General features: G+C 46.5%; 1 protein-coding gene across 4 annotated transcripts in view; it reads left to right on the top strand.

Moving 5' to 3' along the window:
- ADGRE3 (adhesion G protein-coupled receptor E3) overlaps window positions 1-16,113 on the top strand; it is a 63,843-nt gene extending 47,730 nt beyond the window's left edge. For all 4 annotated transcript variants that reach the window (XM_070273015.1, XM_070273013.1, XM_070273012.1 and 1 more), the window contains 9 exons: window positions 471-655; window positions 3,845-4,006; window positions 7,512-7,709; window positions 7,991-8,226; window positions 8,721-8,787; window positions 9,012-9,103; window positions 10,763-10,931; window positions 14,413-14,508; window positions 15,908-16,113. In XM_070273015.1, the coding sequence (XP_070129116.1) occupies window positions 471-655; window positions 3,845-4,006; window positions 7,512-7,709; window positions 7,991-8,226; window positions 8,721-8,787; window positions 9,012-9,103; window positions 10,763-10,931; window positions 14,413-14,508; window positions 15,908-15,916 (1,214 nt within the window). In that variant the 3' untranslated portion in view covers window positions 15,917-16,113. The remainder of the gene's footprint in view (window positions 1-470; window positions 656-3,844; window positions 4,007-7,511; window positions 7,710-7,990; window positions 8,227-8,720; window positions 8,788-9,011; window positions 9,104-10,762; window positions 10,932-14,412; window positions 14,509-15,907) is intronic.
- Window positions 16,114-22,019: the final 5,906 nt, after the last annotated feature.

A 22,019-nucleotide genomic window follows, 5' to 3' on the forward strand; every position in this document is an offset into this window, starting at 1 on the left:
TTGAAATATAAATTAAACTTTTTTAGGAACTGAAGAAGATATTTTAAAAGAATTCAGCATTTACCACATGCTTGGCACTGTGCAGGGGGCCCTGTGGTTTCCAAATAAAACATCCTGTATAGTCACTCAAGAAGTTTAGTGCCTGTTGGGAAAATAGGATTCAATCTACGTGAAATAATGAGAGGAGAGTTGAATTCTCACCTGTGTAGCAACAGCTTTTTTGGAACACGAGTACAGAGAAAGAAGCACCATAAGCTGCTGGAGAAGACTTCTTGAGCCAGAGGCTGGGTTTGAACTGAGTCTTTGAGGATGAGTTACATTTGGGTAGGAAGAGCATGAGAGGAAGAACGAGCTTCCTGGGCACACCTGTGCAGGTGTGGAGATCATGGGAGCATAGCAGCTGTGAGGTGGGGAAGAGGGACAGGAGGAATGGTGGCACTTTGTAAGACTCCGTTTTTCTGTTTCCTCAGGTCCCAGCGCGGTCGCCTTCGTTTCATACTCCTCTCTCGGAAACATCATAAATGCAACTTTTTTTGAAGAGAAGAATGAGACGCATCAAATTCGCCTGAACTCTCACGTAGTGAGTGCTGGTATTGGACCCAAGAGGAACATCTCCCTCTCCAATCCTCTGACTCTGAGTTTTCAGCACGTGGAGGTGGGTCAAAGCTGCAGTTGAACTCGCTTAGGTTTCGTGCAGGTAGACTGCACAACTTGATTCTCCTCTTGTCAGTGGTTGTGGACCTGTGTCATCCAATATGGTAGCCAGGAGCCACCTGTAGCTATTGAGCATTAGAAATGTGGCAGATCTGAACCGAGATTTTTTTTTTTTTTTAATTTTTATTGAGTTAATGATAGGTTACAATCTTGTGAAATTTCAATTGTACATTATTGTTTGTCACTTGTGTTGTAGGTGCACCCCTTCACCCTTTGTGCCCACCCCCCACCCCATCTTTCCCCTGGTAGCCACTAATCTGTTCTCTTTGTCTACATTTTTAAATTCCTCATATGAGTGGAGTCATACAGAGATTGTCCTCTATCTGGTTTATTTCACTTAACATAATTCCCTCAAGGTCCATCTATGTTGTTGCAAATGGGACGACTTTGTTCTTTTTTATGGCTGAGTAGTATTCCATTGTATATATATACCACAACTTCTTTATCCACTTATCTGTTGATGGGCATTTAGGTTGCTTCCACGTCTTGGCCATTGTAAATAATGCTGCAATGAACATTGGGGTGCATGGGACTTTTGGAATTGCTGACTTCAAGCTCTTTGGATAGCTACCCAGTAGTGGGATAGCTGGGTTGTATGGAAGTTCTATTTTTAATTTTTTGAGGAATCTCCATACTGTTTTCCATAGTGGCTGCACCAGTTTGCATTCCCACCAGCAGTGTATGAGGGTTCCTTTTTCTCCACAACCTCTCCAACATTTGTTACTATTTGTTTTAGTTAGTTTTGTCATTCTAATGGGTGTAAGGTGATATCTTAGAGTAGTTTTTATTTACATTTCCCTGGTAATCAGCGATGATGAACATCTTTTCATGTGTCTATTGGCCATCCATATATCTTCTTTGGAGAAATGTCTGTTCATGTCTCCTGCCCATTTTTTGATCAGGTTATTTGATTTTTTGTTGTTGAGTTGTGTGAGTTCTTTATATATTATGGATATTAAGCCTTTGTTGGATCTATGACTTGCAAATATTTTTTCCCAGTTAGTGGGTTGTTTTTTTTGTTTCAATCCTGTTTTCATTTGCCTTGAAGAAGCTCTTTAGTCTGATGAAGTCCCATTTGTTTATTCTTTCTGTTGTTTCCCTTGTCTGAGAAGACATGGTGTCTGAAAAGATCCTTTTAACACTGATGTCAAAGATTGTACTGCCTACGTTTTCTTCTAGAAGCCTTATGGTTTCAGGTCTCAGCTTTAGGTCTTTGAATCATTTTGAGTTTATTTTGGTGAATGGTGAAAAAGAATGGTCAATTTTCATTCTTTTACATGTTGCTGTCCAGTTTTCCCAGCACCATTTGTTGAAAAGACTTTCTTTTCTCCATTGTAGGCCCTCAGCTCCTTTGTCAAGTGAACTGAGATCTTGAAGACTTAGTGTTTCTGGATTTAGATGTAACATTTCCAGATTTTGAATACTTAGTAAGAAAAAAAGGAGTGTAAAATATCTCCTTCATAATTTTTATACTAATTATATGTATTGATTTATATTGACATATTAAAAGATACTATTTTGAATATGAAATATAAACTATTTTAAATAAAATATATTATTAAAATTAATTCGACCTGTTTACCTTTTTTAACATGGCTGGTAGGAAATTTCAGATCACATAAGCAGCTCGCGTGATATTTCTCTTGGGAAGAGTTATTCCAGCGCACAGAATTATTTTAGCTGCAGGCACCTCCTACATCTGTGAAACTTGAACAGGGAGATAATGTCCATCCTCGCACAGAAGACTGGTATTAGTTATTAAGACTACATAACTTGATCAAAAAAGAGACTTTTATTTAACCCATTACCTTTTCCCATTCTCTGCCTTAATTCTTGAAGGCAGGAGGGTCAGTAGCCAGACATAGACACAATAAAATTCATTTACTCTCCTCTCTTTCACTCTGTTAAGAAAATAAGAGTTGGGGGAAACTCTGCCACTTGCAACAACATGGATGAGATTTGAGGGCCTTATGCTCAGTGAAATAAGTCAAACAGAGAAAGATAAATACTATGTGATCTCGTTTATATGTGGAATCTTAAAACACCAAAACATAGAAACAGAGAACCGATTGGTGGTCGCCAAGAACAGGAGGTGTGGGAAATAGGGGAAGATGATCAGAAGGTGCAAACGTCCAGTGACAAGACGAATAAGGTCTGGGGATGCACCAACCTACAGCGCGGTGCCTCTAATTAACACCGTATTGTGGTATTTGACAACATATCCCACAGTTGCTAAGACAGTAGCTTTTAACAGTTCCAACCACAAGACAAACATTGTACCTCTGTGAGGTGACAGATGTCAACTAGGCTTATTGTGATGATTATTCTGCATATGTACATTTATCAAATCACTGCGTGTGTGCCTTAAACTCACACAACGTTATGTCAATTCTATCTCAATAAAACTTGGAAAAATAAATTAAATTAAATTTTTTTTTTAAATAAGGGTTAAGTGGAGGGAGGTTGGTAAATGTAGGTTTTCTCTACCTGATACATAAAATCTAGAAATAGAATTTTTGATGTATGGCATGGGGCAGTGGGAGTGGAGCAAGAAATCTGGGGATGGTCCAGTGAGTTATGAAAGGAGACACAGCCCCCAAACAGGAGAGATTCAACTCGCCTCCTTGGCCCCAGAAAGTAATGCTCTGGAAGCCCTTGGGACAAAGACAAAGAGGTTGAAAGCTGATTTTATTGTCCTTCCTGATGACGTTTCTCTCCTAGGTTACTCCTCTCATCACCTGAGCAATTATTGTGCTGTAAGAGGTCAGAGGCAGAACTGACGTGAAGGGTTATTTGGCTTAGAGAGTAGGTGGAAGAAAAATTTATGTGGGCCTTACACTCTTTTTCTGTCTGACTCCCATAGTGGAGGAGAAAGTCCTGAAACCAAGGATATCTTATAAAATTCTGCCTCCCAGAGAGGGAGATGATCTTGTCCTACGTCACGTGGAATCCCAATAGAGCTGGGACTAGGGGGCAGGTGTCCTGGCTGCCATCCTCTTCACTTAAAACAGAAATCGCCCGAGTCACTCCTAACCCAGGTGTCTCCTCGTTCGCCCCCCACCCACGTGGACCGACACTCCGGGAGTGGTCCCTCCTCAGCAAGAACGTGACCAGCCCATTCTGTTTTCAGATGAGGCACCACAGAAACAAGGTCTTCTGTGTCTACTGGGAAACCACAAAGGGTCGCTGGTCCACGGATGGCTGTTTCCTGAACAAAGTGAACGAAAGTCACACCATATGCAATTCCACCCACCTGTCCAGCTTCGCTGTTCTCATGGCTGTCAGCAGCCAGGTACGATGTAACGTTTAACCCACCTCACCTGATCCTATTTGAGCCCCTAGTGGGTGACGGTAAGTGCTGTGAAGAAAATGCAGGAGAGGGAGTGGCTGGAGCGCCTGCAGAAGGCGTGCTGCTCTGACAGGTGGTCCGGGGGCGTCCGTCAGAATTAAGTGACTGAGCGGAAATCTGGACATTAAGAGCCAGTAGCGCTACCATGCAGATGAACCCCAAAGCCTCATGCTGAGTGAGAGGAGCAGACACAAGAGATCACACAGCGTGTGACTCCGTTGATATGGAGCGTCCAGAATGGGAAAATCCATGGAGACAGGTGCAGATCAGTGATTCTCAGGTGCTGGGGAGAGGAAGGAATGGGGGGAGTTGGGGGCTGCAGACCCTGCGTAACGGGCCTGGGGTCTTACTTTGTGGGGAAGAAAATGTTTGGAACTAGATAGAGGTGGTGGTTGCACGACACGGTGAATGTACTAAATGCCGCCGAATTGTTCGCTGTAAAATCATTGATTTTATATTATTTGGATTTTATGTCTGCAGTACTGTGATTAATAGTAAGAAATATATATTTGCTCCTCTCCCCTTTTCTGGCACAGAGCTCCTAAAACCCTGGCATTTCCTTTGGGAAAGCCCCTAAGGGTGGGGGCCAAGTTGCCAGGGCAACCGACCCAGTGATTAGAGGGTTGGAACCCTCCATCCCACTCCCAGCCTCCGGGGAGGGGAGAGGGGCTGGCGTTCAGTGGGTCCATCCTGCCTGTGTGGTGAAGGCCCCACAGAAACCCTTCAGAGAGCTTCCAGGTTGGAGTGTGTGGAGACCTGGGGAAGTGACACGCTGGGAGAAGGCATGTAGCTCCATGTGCATCTTCTGCACTGGCTGTGCTTGGGTTATGTCCTTTTCTAACAAACCAGTGATCTAGTAAGTGGAATATTTCACTGAGTTCTATGAGCTGCTCTAGCAACTTAATCAAACCCAAGGAGAGAAGGTCGTGGGAACCTCCGGTCTGTGGCCGTCAGAAGCACAGGCGACGACCTGGGTTTGCAGCCGGCTTCTGAAGGGGGCGGGGGCGGAGGACAATCTTGTGGAGCTGAGCCTTCAGCCCACAGGATTTGACACCATCTCCAGGTAAATAGGGTCAGAATTGAGTTGAATTGTAGGACTCCCAGCTGGTGTCCAAGAAATGTTCGTTGGCTTGCGGGAAAAACCCACAAATGCAAACATTGGAATTGGGTCCCTGAACCTTTTAACCCCTAAAAAAGTCAGTAGGAAAAGTCTTAGGGAAAAGCATCCCAAGAAGAGAAACATGTACACGTAAAGGTCCCGAAGAAGGAGCAAGCCTGGTGTGTTCCAGAAAGCAGCGTGGCCGGAGCAGAGTGAGATGGGGGAGGTGGAAGGAGACAGGTGGAGAGAGGGGAGCAGGGAAACGTGTCGGACCTCAAACACCGTGGTCGGGAATTTCGATTTCCTGTGAATTGCGACGGGAAGGCAATGGAGGATCTGCCTCTGGGGTGCTGCATATTTATGTCCTTGGCTCCTGGGTCGAGAACAGACGGTAGTGCAGCAAGAGTGGACTCGCAGAGAGATTCGGTGGCAGCGGTTGAGGTGGTGGGAGAAGGCAGCCTGGACGCATATCCCAGGTGGGGGTCGGAGGATGCACTGATGATACGAGCTGGGTGGCGGCACACGGGGAGTCCCACATCCCTCTCCTTCTTGCAGGGTTGGAAGTGGTACCCTCAGAACAGCCTTGGTGCAAATCTCTTCCTCTCCTATTGCACAGGGCAGTGGGAAAGGAAAAATAAGTTTGAAAACATAAAACACTTCTTTCATTCAGCATTACAATTATGAAATTGATTTAGTGAATTCATTTTCATTGATGTATAATATTCCCTTGCTTGGCTGTACTATAATTTACTTATCCATTCTACAATTAATGGATATCCAGGTTGCTTCCTGTTGGGTGCTATTAAATGCAATGCTACTTTTCTGGGATGAAGCATAGAAATCCCTGGTGGGATCCTCCACCACGATGGTGAGGGAACATCCTCCAGCGGGCTCAGCTACAAGCTGGTGAAGCCTCTGCCATTATGGGTTCCTAAGTGACTGTATGGAACAGAATATTGTTCCGTCTATATAAAGCTGAAAAAGACAACTAACCTATATTCTCAGGGGTTGCATACATACGTGGTAAAGCTATAAAGAAGAGCAAGAATTGTTACCGTAAGAGGATCCTGGCTTCCTCTGGGGGAGAAGGTGACTTGCAATTGGGAGGAGCTCCTGGAATAGAGTCCAGAGACTAGTTCATGGTCAGAGAGTTTCTGTAATAATTATTAATCATATCATACATTGACATTTATGCTCTTTTCTATGTGTGTCTTATATTTCACAACTTTTTAAGGTTAAAAAAAACAAAGAATTTAAAAGTTCTATAAAGTGGCAGTGAAATAAGCAAAAATCCCCAAATAATTATAAGGGATGGCGCTGTCATTTCCCATTGGTGAGTCTCGCTGAGTCCGTGTGGCTCCTCAGATCCCTGGTCCCCGTCTTTGATGAGATGAGTTCTGAGGAGCTGGATTACACAGGGTGTCAGTTTGGGGTCTCCCGCAAGCAATCCCGAGGCGGGGATGTGAGGGCAACTAGTTTCTCTGGGAGGTGAGCCCAGGACACACCAGCAGGGCAGCAGGGGAGTGACACAGGGAAGAGAAGGCCTCCAGTAAACAATGCGTTGAAGACAAAGTTAGCCCGTGGACGGGCAACCGGGGCTTAATCCCTTTGTGTATTTTGGGGAGAGACGGGAGGACGTGCGCCGCAGAGGCGTCCACACAAGCGCGAGGCAGCTGGGACATGTGCCCACCAGGCGCCAACTGTCAACGTCTGAGGGCAGCTTCCAGGTGCATTTCCGTCCTGGCACTTGTGACGAAGTGCTGGGGCATATCGGGGCTCACTCACGTGGCAGGAGGAGCACCCTCAGCAGGGTCCCTGGAGCCACGGGCAGAGCTAAAGGGCAGGTGCAGGTGCCTGAGAAGGGTTAACAGCCTCTGCTCCACAGGCTTCGTACGGCTCCTCGGGTGCAAGACTGAGTCTGGCATATCTCCGCCTTTCAGCTTGAACCTGCCGTGCGACGTAGAGCCTACAGTTCACAGCATGGTGCTGTGCACTGAAAAACTGGGTGAGAGGGTGGCTCTCATGTTGTGTTCTCACCACAAAAAGAAAAAGAAAGAGAGAGACAGGAAGGCTTTTGGAGGTGATGGATATGTTTACTACCTTGATTGTGGGGGTGGTATCACGGATGCCCACGTCCAAACTCATCACGTGTGTGCCTTCAACATGGGCGATATTTTGTCTATTAAATACGCTTCAATAAAGCTGAAAAAAAGACTTAGTCTGAGAGACACTTCTCACCCTCTGTCATCTGGCTTTGTGCCTGTGTCTGGGATGGCCTGATCCAAGGCGGGAAATCATAACCACGGAGCAGGAAGGGGTGACTCTGGTCTCCTCTTTGCTGGGTCCCAGGAGGAGGATCCCGTGCTAGATGTGATCACCTACGTGGGACTGAGCCTCTCTCTGCTGTGCCTCCTCCTGGCGGCCCTCACCTTCCTGCTGTGCAGAGCCATCCAGAACACCAGCACCTCGCTCCACCTGCAGCTCTCGCTCTGCCTCTTCCTGGCCCACCTCCTCTTCCTCACGGCCATGGACCGAACAGAGATCACGGTACTGATCCTGTCCCAGTGGACCCTCCAGCCTGCCCCAGGGGGTGCTGGTCCATGGAGCCACACTGCCCTGGATGCCTTAATGAAATGATCTTGGGTCCTGGGGAAGGTTAGGGGGTGAGTGACTAATGTCACATTGACTGATGCAACTAGATGACAAACCCTCTCTGACCGCTCCTTCATACGCATCAGACTTCTCCCCAATGGCAAGGCACGGGAGAGGTCCTGGGGCCACACTCCACCCCGACAGTCCCTCCTGGTGACGCCTCACTCCTCCCCCAGGTGCTGTGCGCCGTCATCGCGGGCGCCTTACACTATCTCTACCTGGCCTCCTTCACCTGGATGCTGCTGGAGGGCCTGAACCTCTTCCTCACTGCGCGCAACCTGACGGTGGTCAACTACTCAAACATGAACAGATTCATGAAGTGGCTCATGTTCCCGGTAGGCTATGGAGTCCCCGCCGTGATCGTGGCCATTTCTGCAGCATCCCGGCCTCACCTTTATGGAACACATGATCGGTGAGCTTGACTCTCACTGTGCCGTGGACAGTGTTGAGGGCAGTGTTAATGATGACGATTGGGATACCCACATAAATGCACTCTGCTTTCCCCTGGAGTGTGACAGCTCTAACCTCTTTCCCAGTGAGGCAGGGAAAGATGACAGTAAGAGCATGGAAGATTCTAGAAGGAGGCAGTTTTGCAGTTAGATACCAGCTTCATCCCTCCCATAATTTGAGACCCCAAGTCCTCAAGTCTCAGTCCCCTCCATAGTGAAATGGGGATAAGTTGTCCCCATGACCCCACCCTCACAATGCTGGTGTGAAAATTCCACAGGACTGTGCTTAAAAGTGTTTAACGTAGTGTTAACACATGGAGCGAACGTCAAAGGCTTCCCTGTCACCAGCTGACAGTGTCAGGAGACGTTGGACATTCTGTTAGGCAAAGATGTTGCTTGGTGTTCAATCACGTTCCTCCTCTTATCCCTCTTCCTGTCTCCTTTTGCGTCTTCCCAGCTGCTGGCTCCACCTGGACCAGGGATTGATCTGGAGTTTCCTTGGCCCCGTCTGTGCCATTGTCTGTGTGAGTGAGAAGCTGGCTCCCGTGTTCTGACCGAAGAGGCAGGGCCAGACGCTCTGGGCACCAGACAGTACAGGGGGCGTGCGTTTTCTCAGTCATGTGATTTTATTTTTCCACCTTCTGCCAGTTCGGCCCCGTGTGCAGGGAGGCGGGTGTCATGTGCGATCACAGAGCACGCGGGACAGTGTTTTAACTTGCATTCTGCATGGTCTGTATCATTCCTGCAGGTGAATTTCGTATTTTTTCTCTTGGTCCTCTGGATTTTGAAAAAGAAATTTTCCTCTCTCAACAGTGAAGTGTCAACCATCCAGAATATAAGGTAAAATGGGGCAAATGGTATCTTCTGACCCACTTGTCCTCTGCTCACCTCTTATGCGTCCGTACACGTATAAACTCCACAACCAGGCTCCAGGGACCAGCAAGGCCACTGCCATCTCCCATTCTCACAGTTAATGAGCAGCTGTATTACTAGTGTATAGGCTCTGCTGCTGTAACAAAAAGACCCAAAAAAAGAATGAAATAGAGGTTTACTTCACTCTCCTGTCACAGCCCAGAGGTGAGCAGCCAGGGTTCTGGGGAGGCTCTCCCCACAGCGATCCAGGGGCTCCAGCTTTCTCCACCATCCCCTAGGATGTTGTCTTTGCCAGCATCCCATCCACAGGAAGGCATTGACATAGAAGTTGTGCATTTCAGGGCCGCCTTGGTAGCCTAGAAGTTAAGATCGGTGCACTCTGCCTTGGCGGCCAGGGTTCGATTCCCGGCCACAGACCTATACCACTCATCTGTCAGTGGCCATGCAGTGGCGGTGGCTCAAATACAAAAAGAGGAAGATTGGCAACAGATGTTAGCTGAGGGCAAATCTTCCTCAAAAAGGAGTTGCACGTTTCGTATTTGCTCATATCCTATTGGCAAGACCTCAGTCACATGGTGACACCTACTGCAAGGGAGGCTGGGAAATGTAGTCTCTAGCTGGGTAGCTATGTGTCCTTGGTAAAACTCAAAAAGGGAAGGGCTCTAACACTAGAAGGAAGAAGAGGAGACAGAAAAAGCCAGCAGTTTCTGCCACTCAACATGAGATGCAATAGGAAGGATTTAGATTCAAATATATTTTGCACAATACTATTTCAAAGAATTTGGGGCTATGAGTACTTTTGGATTTTGCAGCATTCTTTTCAATTTGTTGTAATTTGTTGTTGCTTTTATTTTAATCATAAAAATAACACATTTGTTAAAAATCTGTTAGTATTTTCTAAATATATAAAGTAAAAAGTGTCAGTGGCTAACTTCCCCCCTTGCTGAGATTTCCACGTCCCCCGGAAGCCAGGGGTAACAAACTGTGTGATCTGATATGTGTGATATTTTCCCCAGACCTTTTCCTGTGCACTTTCTGTAGAACAAACAGGCATGCCCACAACAGCATCACACTGTGCAAATGGTTCCTCAACTAGCTTTTCTCACTTATATCATATTATATTTTAAAATTAGGGATATATAGATCAATAAGTAAGGTGGTCTTACATCTCGGCTTGCCTGGGACAGTCCCAGTTTATGCCTATTGACCGTTCGTAATTATTAATTAGCACCCCTTTTAATCTCAAGCGCCTCCCTGTGTGAGTAACAAATTATATGACACCTCCGTCTATAAATGACATGTAGAGATAGAGACAAAAAGCACTCAGTTTGAGAATGCTTTATGTATGATACTGATTTTGTCCTATATGCTGTCCTAAATACTTTACATATGTTAAAGTCTTAAGTAGTCTTCTCAGCAACTCTGTGAAATAGGGTATTATCAAGATGAGGTAGGTGAGTTACAGGAAGATAAAGTACTGGCTCAAGGTCACACAGTTGGTTAGTGCTGCCTTGGGTTTAAAACCAGGCAATCTAGCTCCGGCGTCCTCACCATTAACGACTATGCTACGGGGGTGTCCACGTCCACCATTAGCTTTTCTATATCCTTGTTTATGACTCTCCCCAGGATGCTGACATTTAAAGCCACAGCTCAGCTCTTCATCTTGGGATGCACCTGGTGTCTGGGAATCCTGCAGGTGGGTCCAGCTGCCCGTGTCATGGCCTACCTCTTCACCATCATCAACAGCCTGCAGGGCGTCTTCATCTTCCTGGTGTACTGCCTCCTCAGCCAGCAGGTAAATGTTGACCTCTTTCTTTTTTTAACTGTTTTACAGTTAAGAAAGATTTGGAGGTATGTTGGTTAATGAACATTTAAATCCATGTTCTCCAAATTTTCATATGAGCTTGTGAGCAGTGTGTAAACACTGCTTGTATTTTCTCTACTTTAATATGCTATCGATTGTAAGATACATCAATTTATTAAAGGCTTGCAGAAATTAAATAATTGTTACATGAAGGAAATGTGTTTTTCTTCAGCTTTCCCATTTGTAATAGTGAGCTTTTGCTGTGTAACAAACAACCTCAAAAATCTCAGTGGCTTAAACACGCATATTTACTTTTCTCCTTCTTGAGGCTGCAGGTTGATTGGGCCTCAGCTGATCCTGGCTGGGCTCGCATGGCTTGGCTCCGGGATTCAGATGATGTTTAGGCCTGCTCTTTGGGACTCATCCTGAAGCTTGGAAGAAAGGGGAGCAGCTCCCCAACATAAGCTCTTCTCATGACAATGGCAAAACCACAAAAAAGCAAGTCCTACTGGGCACAGCCATTTCAGGTCTTGTGATTTCTGTTTGTACCACCTCCAGTACAATAGCATGTTAGCCAAAAAAAGTCACATGTCAAGCCCAAAGTCAATGGGAGAAGAATGCACCACCCACCATAAGGCATAACTACAGCAGAATAGTGAATAATGGAGATCAATAATTCCATCTACCACACCACTTAACATGAATTCTTAAACACATTTCCACGTGATGGAATAGTCTTCATACTAATATGTGTTAATTACGTTACATAATAAGCTAATTTTTCCAATGTTTTGTTACAAACATTTTCAAACATACAGAAAAGTTGAAAGAATTGTACAGTGAACACATGTATACCAATCACCTAGATGCTGTAATTAGCATTGTGCTGAGTGTGCTGGATCACATGCCCGTCCACACGTCCATCGGTTCATCCGTCTCGTTATAGCAGCTGTAGCTTATAGTACAGCCAAATAAAACTGTAGGCAACTCTCCTGGGTGGCACCTGAGTGAGCACAATGAAACAGACTTAGGTGTGCTCTTCCCTCAGTCCATTTCAGTTCCTGAGGGATCTCATAGTGCAAGCTTCCACTTTTTCAAGATATATATTTTGCATTCAATATGGCTAGCAAATACAAGCCAATTCACGGTGTCTCCAGCTGAAACAAAAGAAACAGTGTTGCAGGCTGCAGAAGAAAGAGCGTTGTGGGTCTAAACCAGGGAAACACAGGCTGCTTTGGGCTTGTTGAGGTGAGCCTCTGAGAGGGCGCCTCACTGAGGGTGCTCAGGGACCATTTGCACTGCTTGCTGACTCTGGAACTGAAGCCCTGGCAAGATGCAACCCCACTGTATACTACTGAACAACGTGAACATACCTCTACCTAGATTTAGTTAAATCGTATCACATCTATAGAACAGGATCCTATGCAGCCATTAAATAAAATGTTGTGAAAGGCTGGATCCCCAGTGAAGCTGGGATCCACATGGTCCGTGTCAAGAGGTACAATGGCCAAACAACACAATTCAGCAACCAGAAGAAATACAAAATTACTCACGTTCTTTATTTGTTCTTCTCAAAGGCCTTGAAGATGACACATAGTCCGGGTATACCTTTGTTGAGTTCAGCCACTAAGACTTTGAGCTTGTTTGCTCCTGCAGCAAACCTGTCCTGACTGACACTCCTTCTTTCCTGGTCCTCCGCCCCCTCCTCCTTCTCCTTCTTCTTCTTCCCTCTCCTCCTCCTCTTCCTCCCCTTCTTTCCCTTTCTTTCTTCCTCCCCCTTTCTCCCTCCCCTTCCCTCCCTTCCTCCTTCCTTCTGTCTTTTCCTCACTCTGCATCCATGTGCCCAAAGGACCTAACTAGAAAAGGAAAAAGAGCTCCTCAAGGATTCGGGAAAGGAAGCAACTGAGCTGACAGAGCAGACACTCTAGAGAGCAATGGACAACCAAAAACCTTGAACGTTCGGATGTTGATTTTTGTCCAGGCACAAGAATATTTTATGACTGGAAGGACATTCAAAATATATTCGTGAGAAAGCAAGTTTCAAAACATTACTCCAGAAACGTTCTATTTGTTTATATAACGTATATAAACAGTTATTGTTTATGTTATTGTTATGTATTTATTTATGTGTGGGTATGGGTGTATATGGCAAAGCACAATGGTTCTCAAGTCATTTTGCCCCCTCCTGCGGGGGGAACATTCAGCAATGTCTGGGGACACACCTTGAAGAGGAGCACTACTGGCGTCTCGTGGGCCAAGGCCAGGGATGCTGCTCAGTGTCCTGCAGTGCACAGGACGGCCCCCAGCAAAAAGCGTGACCCAACCCAAGATGTCAGTAACGCCAAGGCTGGGAAATCTTGGTGTAGCAGATGCTGTCAATGGCCCTCTCGTGTCCCTTTGGCATTCATCTCTTCCTGCTCAGGGTTGCTCATTGCAGACACCTGTGACTCCGTGCCTCTGAGCTTCTTTCTGCCCACGGGACATGGCTGGCCCATGCATGGAGCAAGCTGGTGGCTACAGACAGTACTGGCCTTGAGAGCAGCAATCAACCAATGACTGCTGAGGGCTGGTGGATAAGTGTCCCAGCTCCTCTGTCCCTGAGGTGGGATGACTCCGCGGGGTGTCCAGTGCTGTCCAAGAACTCCCCCAATGGGACTGAGCCTCAGTTGCCCACAGTGGAAAGGATTATGCACCCTTTACCGGCTGCCTTCCCTTCCTTGTCTCACTTCCCCATTGACCTACTAGTGTTTCCTGGCAGCACCCCTTAAATAAACTCGTTACACTTGAACCTGCGGCTCAGGTCTGCTTCTGGGGGCCACAAACCAAGACATATGGAAGGATACCACCAAGACATCATCCGTGATTTTCCCTAGATTGAGGAATTATGTGTGATGTCTATTTTCTTCCTTTGAATTTGCATATGTCATAAATTTTCTATGACAAAGATGTATTCTGTAGTGTGGGAAAAAATATTGTGGTAAAATACATGTAAGATAAAATTTACCATTTTAGCCATGTTTAAGTGTACAGGTCAGCGGCTTTAAGTGCATTTGCATTGTGCAACCATCACCACCACCCGTCTCCAGAACTTTCTCATCGTCCCAAATTGAACTCTGTTCCCATTAGGGAACAACACCCCGTCCTCCCCTGCCAAGACCCTGGTCACCACGATTCTACTCTGTGTCTCGATTAATTTGATTACTTATTATAAGGATCTCATATATGGAATCATACAATATTTGTCCTTTTGTATGTGGCATATTTCACTTAGCATGTCTTCAAGGTTCACCAATGTTGCAACATGTATCAGAATTTCATTCCTTTTTAAGGTTGAATAACATTGCATCATATGTATATGCTACACTTTGTAGGAAGTTTTTTTCATAAAGTCTCCATCTTCTTCCTGACTCAGTGGCTTTTCTCTTCTCTGATGTTAACAAAAACCATCCTGATATTTCCTTTGGTGTTTCAGGTCCGAAAGTGGTTTGGAGAGATCATGAAATTTAAAACTAAGTCTGAGACTTACACACTTTCCAGCAGGTTTGGCCCTGACTCAAGACCCAGTGAGGTAAGACGGCTTGTGACTTATTCTAACGCTTCATTCTTGACCCCCTGAGCTCCCTCTCCACGTCTTAGTACAGGCTTCCTTGTACATCCGAGTACAAGCTTCCTTTTCTGGAAGCTGTGGAGAAGGGCTCTTTCCCTGATGACCTGGTTCGCATTCCTCCTTCTCACCATATTGTTCCTCGGTGACTCTTGCCTGCTCACTGACGGTACTTAAGCTGGCTTCTGTGTATATTCTTGTCTCTCAAAGAAGTGTGAGTAAAACACCAGCATCTAAAGTAGAGTCCTTCAAGGGGAGACTCATGGACATGGAGTGGTCATCATTCCCTGAAATCCCACTGTCCCATAGACACGGACGTGAGCCCAGTGGAGCTGGTGGACAGCATGGAAGGGGCTCCAGGAGAAGGACCCCCCGGCTGCTCTACATAATCACAGGGGAGGAGTGCATGGAATAATGGGACCCTCCTGGGGGAGGAAATGGTCCTAGTGGAAAGGGAACCTTTCCAGAGCTCGGTTGCTGGTATTCGTCTGTTCTTCCATTGAACTAACTCAGGCTCAATGCACCAAGAAGTGAGCCTCCAGCACTATCCGAGATTTCTCTCCACAGCTGTCCCTTATTTGCTCTTAGAGAAATGCGAGAACATATCTGTAAGAAAGTATGTCACTAGATGAGCAGGATGGGCTCCAGAGCTCATAATCCATGAAAAGATTCTCCCACTGTTGGAAGGTGAGTTATGCAACCAGGCAATACTGTTTACAGGAAAAGCCACACTTGACTGGACAGGGAGTTCTGTGAACGAACCATAAATGCCAGGAGGGAAGGCACAGCTTTGGCCTTCCTGCAGACAATAACCTTTACATGTATATCGGCCAGGAACTCCTAGCTTCGTGTGCTGCTCACAAGATACTGGTTCCCCTGTGGAACTTGGGGCTTATAAACCAAGCTGTAACTTGTACGGGGCAAAGAGAATATTTGTTGAGTTTTATGAAGTGTCAGACACTAAGGTAGGCAATGGACATATAAAAAATGACAAGACCAACACAGTCCTTAACTTCATGGAACTCAGAGTCTAGCCTTTCTTCATAGACAAAAACCAACATCCGGAGCACTGACATTCTAGAGTGAGATACTACATCCAAAAATTTTCCCAAAAAAATTCTTCATGCTGGATTTTTGAGAAGTCCTCCCACAATAAGCTAAAGAAGGCCACACCTGTCCTAGGATTCCAAGATGCTCGGTGATCATGCCATCCTTGCCTGCTGGGTGGAGCTGTCTGGCTTTAACCCACGCCTGCTCTTTCTCTCTATTTTGTTGCTGTTTGTTTGTTTGTTTTATTTTGTTTTGCTTTATTCTTACATCTACCTTTAATCTAAACACCTATTTGGGGGGAATGTTTTTCTAGGACCAGTGAAGAGAAAATATTAAAACTAGAACATTCAACTCCACGTGCAAAGTCATATCCATGGTCTGGTTGGCATCACAAAGAATGAAGCTGGGGACGAGGGAAATCATTATACATGTCATCTTTGGAGAGGAAACGTTTAACCTTTGCTTCCTGAAGTGTTAGTTCTGCAAAATGAGTTCTCAATAAATGTGTGTTGAATTGGATTTCTCCTTGCTATGATGTGTTCAACCCAAGCTTATCTCTGGATACCCAAATCATGACCATTGCAAACACTCCCTTGACTTTTTGTTAATGAGGAGGCCTCTTTCAAGGCCTTTGCTCAAGTTCTTACCCTTACTCATTGTCAATTTGCTTTATAAACTCATCCAGTCCCTCCAGCCATCAGCCTCTCCCAAAGCATCAGCTTTACCTCCTTTCTTATCCGGGCTAAATCTCATGATCAACCGGGTCAAATGATTGTCTCCCCTACTCTCTCATTCTCTTCCTCCTTCTGATTCCGTACCTACCTGGGAAAACCTCAATCCGGGACTGATCCAACAATGGCGGGCACTGTGGATGGTCTACTCAGCAGCCATCACCACCATCACATGCGCCTTATTAACAGAACCTTGATTGTTTTCAGATTTGAGTCAGCAACGTGCCTGAACCCAGGGGACTGAGTTGAGACTGGTCTAAATCCCATGATTCTCAGCTGGGGGTGATTTCTCCCTCCCCTCAGGGACATTTAGCAATGTCTCAACTGGTTGTCATGACTGGGGCGAGGGGAATGCTACCAGAATCTAACTGGTAGAGTCCAGGAAGCCACTAAACATCCTACAATGCACAAGACAGCCCCTAGATACACAACAAAGAATCATCCATCCCCAAATATCAGTAGTGCTGAGGATGGGAAACCCTTGTCTACACCAACCTAAATTAACTCACTAAACAGTGCTCTCATTCCTATATGCTAGCGAATGGTTCAGGATGGGCATTTGGACCAGGTCTAGCCAATGAGATAGAAGACACACAGACTGGAGAATACTTTTTCTCTTTGATAAAAACAAGCACAAATTTAAGGAGAACCTGCACACGACTTCTTATTTTTGGCTGTTATCATATAACAATATGATGCTTGGAGAGAAGATGTCATGGAAATATTAAGGATGGAAGAGTGGAAAGATGAAAATAATCTGGGCTTTTATGACATTGTTGAGTTATTGAATCAACCCTTGGACTTTTTCCTATTAAGACACACAAATTCCCTCTGTGAGGCCACTTTGGGTCAGGTAATCTGTGGCTTGCAGCTAAAGCATCCTTCCTTATGAGCCAACCATGTCTCTTCTCCACTCGTCCACCGAAGCAACGAGATCCCAGCATCACTCAGCCTGGAGCCATTAGAAATGTGCGCTCTCTGACCCAAACGAGACTCTTCATGCTACTTACAACTTACTCTTCCTTGCCCTAGTCAACTTGCCCATGTGGGGAGTTCCCGTTTTTCACTCCCTTCCTCAATCCTCATCATCTCCCTTTACATGAGGGAGAAGGCTGTGTCTCCAAGTTTACAGAGACAATAAACACCAGCTGATGGAAACCCCCTCAACTTTCTGACATCCCTTACAGGTACACCCACACCCCTACCTGTTGTTGCTTCCTTCCCTCACCGATGCCCATCGTCCCCTCCTCCGTGCTTCCACAGCAGCAGAGGGGTCCCCCCTCCTGTTTAAAGCTAACCCCTCCCTCTGTGCTTTGGATCTCACCCCTTCCTGCCTCTTTGGCAGAACTTTCTCCATTGATTATCTTCTCTCTCTCCTGAGTCTTTCATCTCTCACATCCTGTCTCCTGGATCTTCCCCAGTGGCATTTAAATATGGTAAAGATGGGTCAGCAAACTTTTTCTGTAAAAGGTCAGATAATAAATATTTTAGACATTTTAGACTTTTCAGGCCATATATAGTGATGGATACAGATAGATGAGAGAAAGATAAATAGAGGTACACACACACAATATATGTGATGTATGTGTAAAGGGATATGTGTGTGTCTTATAAAAGTAAAAACCATTCCTAGCTCAGTGGGCATACAAAACAGGCTGCAGGCAGGATTTGACCCTCAGGCTGTAGTTTGCTGGCCCCAGCGTTAAAGAAGAGAAACGGCACATTGTAGAAAAATGGCCACTGTACCTGTCTCCATTCTCTTCTACTCCCTTCCCTAATATGTCTGCCTCTTTAAACCAAAAATCTGCTAGGACCCATGGCAGCTGGGTGGGAGTGAGGATGGTATCTCGGGAAATCCCCAAAAGGAAATCTGAAGTTGAAACGTCTCCCCTGTGCACCAGGTGGAGGGTCCCAAGATAAGCTGAAAATGCTCTGGGGCAAAGATCAGACACGATATATCCTGGGAAGATTCTGGCCCACAGGAGGCCATGGACCTCTTGTGATAAAGTGAGCATCATCCCTGTGTGTGTGTCTGATCCCTCTGGCCCCTAAAAACTCCACGAGGAGTCCCGCTCCTGAATCTAGAAGGACATGAGGAGATTGGGGAGCAAGGAGGCAGCTCTGCATGCCTGCCTGGTGCACCCATGGACCCCCTGGGGTGAAGGATTCGTCTCCTCCCATCACTTGGGAAACTGCCCTTGCTGAGAGTTCTCAACCCCCAGATCTGAGCCCCAAAGAAAAGCGACAACCTGTGAGAGGCCCAGCAGCTGAAAAGAAGATACTGATGCCGACATGATCGACACCAAGAGAAACAGGGCTTCTCCTGGAGCAGACAGACAACAACTGTAAACAAGAATAAAGAAAAATAAGAATGTAAGGAGATTCAAGGACAGCACCATAAAGATCTACGGAACTAAATAAAAAGGGAATAAATAAAAAAGGGGAATTCTGCTGGATGAATTAAAGAGGATGATCGGTGTCAAGAGGGCTTAGAAAAAGACCACATGGAGGAAATATCTCAAAGCACAAAGCAAAATGCCCCAAGAACAAAAATCATGAGGGAAACAAAATCAGTCTTGAGGCCCCTTGAAGGAGATCTAGGATGGGAACAACGGGCTTGGGAGAGCCAGGAGGAAGCACAGTCCAGTCTGGCGCAGCTCAAATTCTCCCGGCTGCGGCATCCACTCTGTCGCTCTCTTTCTCTTCGCAGCTGAGATTTCGAGTCAAGCTGCTCACGCCCTGCCACCCCACTTCCTCCCACTCTCACCGCTTGCCTCGCTGCAGTCTGACTGCGCCCCCAACACATGGAGGACGGCCCACGCTGAGCGGGTCCTCAGCGGGGAGCCCACTGCTTGCTCCTCAGTCTTTTCTAACTTGCCTCTCGGGTCACATTTGACTCTGTTGATCCCCTTTTCTTCTTTTTTATGATCACGTGTTTTTGGTTTTTTCCAGTTTTACTGAGGTAAAACTAACAAATAAAAGTCGTATATATTTAAGGTGTGCAACGTGATGATTTGAACTACCCATCCATTATCCCCTTTTCTCCTTGAAGCATTCTCTCCTCTTGGCTTCCCTGACACCACGCTATCCTCCTACAAGGGTGGTCAGTTCATCCCAATTTGCTCAGGACTTTCCCAGCTTTGGCACTGACAGTCCTGCCTCCCAGGGACCTCTTGGTCACAAGCAAACCAGAACCATGTTGCAAGCTCATCGTCTCTTGGCCCAGAGTGTCTTTGTTTGGGTTCCCCCAAAAGCAAACTCTGAGATAAGAATTCCAGTGCAGGGGCCGGCCTGGTGGTGCAGTGGTTAAGCTCACATGTTCTGCTTCTTGCGGCCCGGGGTTCGCCGGTTCAGATCCTGGGTGCGGACATGGCACCGCTTGGCAAAAGCCATGCAGTGGTAGGCGTCCCACGTATAAAGTAGAGGAAGATGGGTATGGATGTTAGCTCAGGGCCAGTCTTCCTCAGCGAAAAGAGGAGGATTGGCAGCAGTTAGCTTGGAGCTAATCTTCCTCAAAAAAAAGAAAAAGAATTCCAATGCAAATAGTCTATTTTGGAGGTGACCCCAGGAAACACCAGTTTCCCAGGCAGCCAGTATAATATGTGTTCAAAGATGTGCTACAAGGCAGGCAGTGCTGTGGGCAACGGGATCTTAATTCCAGCAGGGACCTCCAGGCGATCACATGGACGCGTATCTCAGAGTCCCCTCACCTGAGGGGCAAGAGAGCTGGGCTTCGTTAAGGGTTGTTCCAGGAAGCATCTTCCCCCTGGCTCTTCTCACCTGCCGTGTGCCAGACCAGCTGGTTTCTGGTAGCAGCTGCTGGCCATTAGAAGTCACTGAAAATGTGAGGATGTAAGCAGGGCATGACCACTCTGCTACACATGACATTCCATTCTTGAACCAAGAGAAGTTCTAAGAACTTCAGTGACAGTTCAGGAACCACCCAAATTTAAATGTGTTGTGTTTACAAGCACTTTTTTCTTCCCCACCTCTAACAATGATAGCTCCCCCTTTGCTGTTGCTTCAGCTGAAAACCCTGAGGTCGTTCTTCACTCTTCTCTTCCTCTCACAATCCACATGCAATCCATCAGCAAATCCCATTAGCTGTGTTTTCAAAATAGATGCAGACTTATTCCTACCTTCAGAGTTAGCTCGCTGGGGCCCATCACCTCTCGCCTGCATTATTGTGACAGCCACACAGATTATCATCAACAGACCCAGAATTCAACTCCTGGCCTTTTATCTCAGCCCAGGGTGTCTGTCCCGCCAGACCACACTGTTCCTTTCCCATAATTGGCCGAAACAAGAGCTACAAGGTCGGGGTCCTGAGGGTAATTCAAGTTTGCAGTCTCTCAGAAGGTGGCGGGTGCTACAGAAAGAGGTCGATCGCCAGAGGTACAGACGGAGCCCAGATATGAGCTCTGCTGCTGATCCACTCAACGACCACGAAAGAGCCACGAAAACGCTCCGAGCCTCGATTTTGCCAGCTGTGACATGGGGCTGGGAATGATTCCAACCTCACAGAGCTGTGGTGAAGATTAAATGAGAGCTACTGTGTCTATCTAGCACACAATCCGTGCTTGATAAACCGTGGCTGTTGTTACTTTCATCCCCCCAAGAATGCTCAAATTTTGCTCCCCTGAACTCAAAGCGGTAAAGGGGCCTCTGTCATGTTTATCTCTCTACCTGAAATCAGACGATGGCGAGAGATGTGGAAGGAAGATAGGTTTGGGCCGGCTCCACCCGGGACCCCTCCATCACAACTCTGAGGCATGACTGCAGCCCCCTGCTTCCTCATTTCTCAGCACACACACTGTAGGAAACTGAAGTTTCCTCTACTGAGATACAGGAACTTCCCCTGACCCTAGAAAAACAGTCGCTTGAAGCGACAGTCCCCTGGGTGGAGGGCTTAGAACAGGATGTCCACCGGCTCTGCAGTGTGTGGGCTGCGTGGGAGCTGGTGAGTTGGGGGCAGGTGTGGAGGTGGGAGGAGACAATAGAGGGAAGAGGAAGCCAAGTGAACACCAACCTCCGCACTGCTCCCCTGCTCAGAGCCGCCTGCTGTAATCGCTCTATCTCAGTTAAAACAGGAGCAGTCCTGCTATTAGACATGGGCACTTGATCAATAAATTGATTGATTTGCAGAATGTCCACCCACCCTTGCATATAATTCAGGTGCTGTCCAAAGGGATTGCCACATTGAGTTGTACTCAGCTAGGGGTAGTTCCTGCCTTTGAGGGGGTGTTCTTGACTGTCATAATGACTGGCAGGGGGCACTTCTGGCATTTAGCGGGTGTTACAGGCTGAATTGTGTCCCTCAAAATTCATACGTTGGAGTTCTAACCCCCAGCACCTCAGAATGAGACTGCACTTGCAGATAGGGTCTTTACAGAGGCAATTAAGTGAAAATGAAGTCATTATGGTGGGACCTAAGCCAATATGACCAATGTCCTTACAAGAAGAGGAGGTTACCACAGTTACAAACGGATGACCATGTGAAGACACAGAGAGAAGATGGCCATCCACAAGCCAAGGAGAGAGGTCTCACCGGAAATCAGCCACGCCAAGACCTTGATCTCTAGCCTCCAGAACTGAAACAATCAATCTTTGTTGTTTAAGCCAGTCTGAGTTTATTACGGCAGCCCCAGCAAACCAACCCAGTGGACAAGGACCACAGGGTGAACTGGCATCTTG

Source organism: Equus caballus, chromosome 7 (assembly GCF_041296265.1).
Source record: "Equus caballus isolate H_3958 breed thoroughbred chromosome 7, TB-T2T, whole genome shotgun sequence".
Lineage (NCBI taxonomy): Eukaryota > Metazoa > Chordata > Mammalia > Perissodactyla > Equidae > Equus > Equus caballus.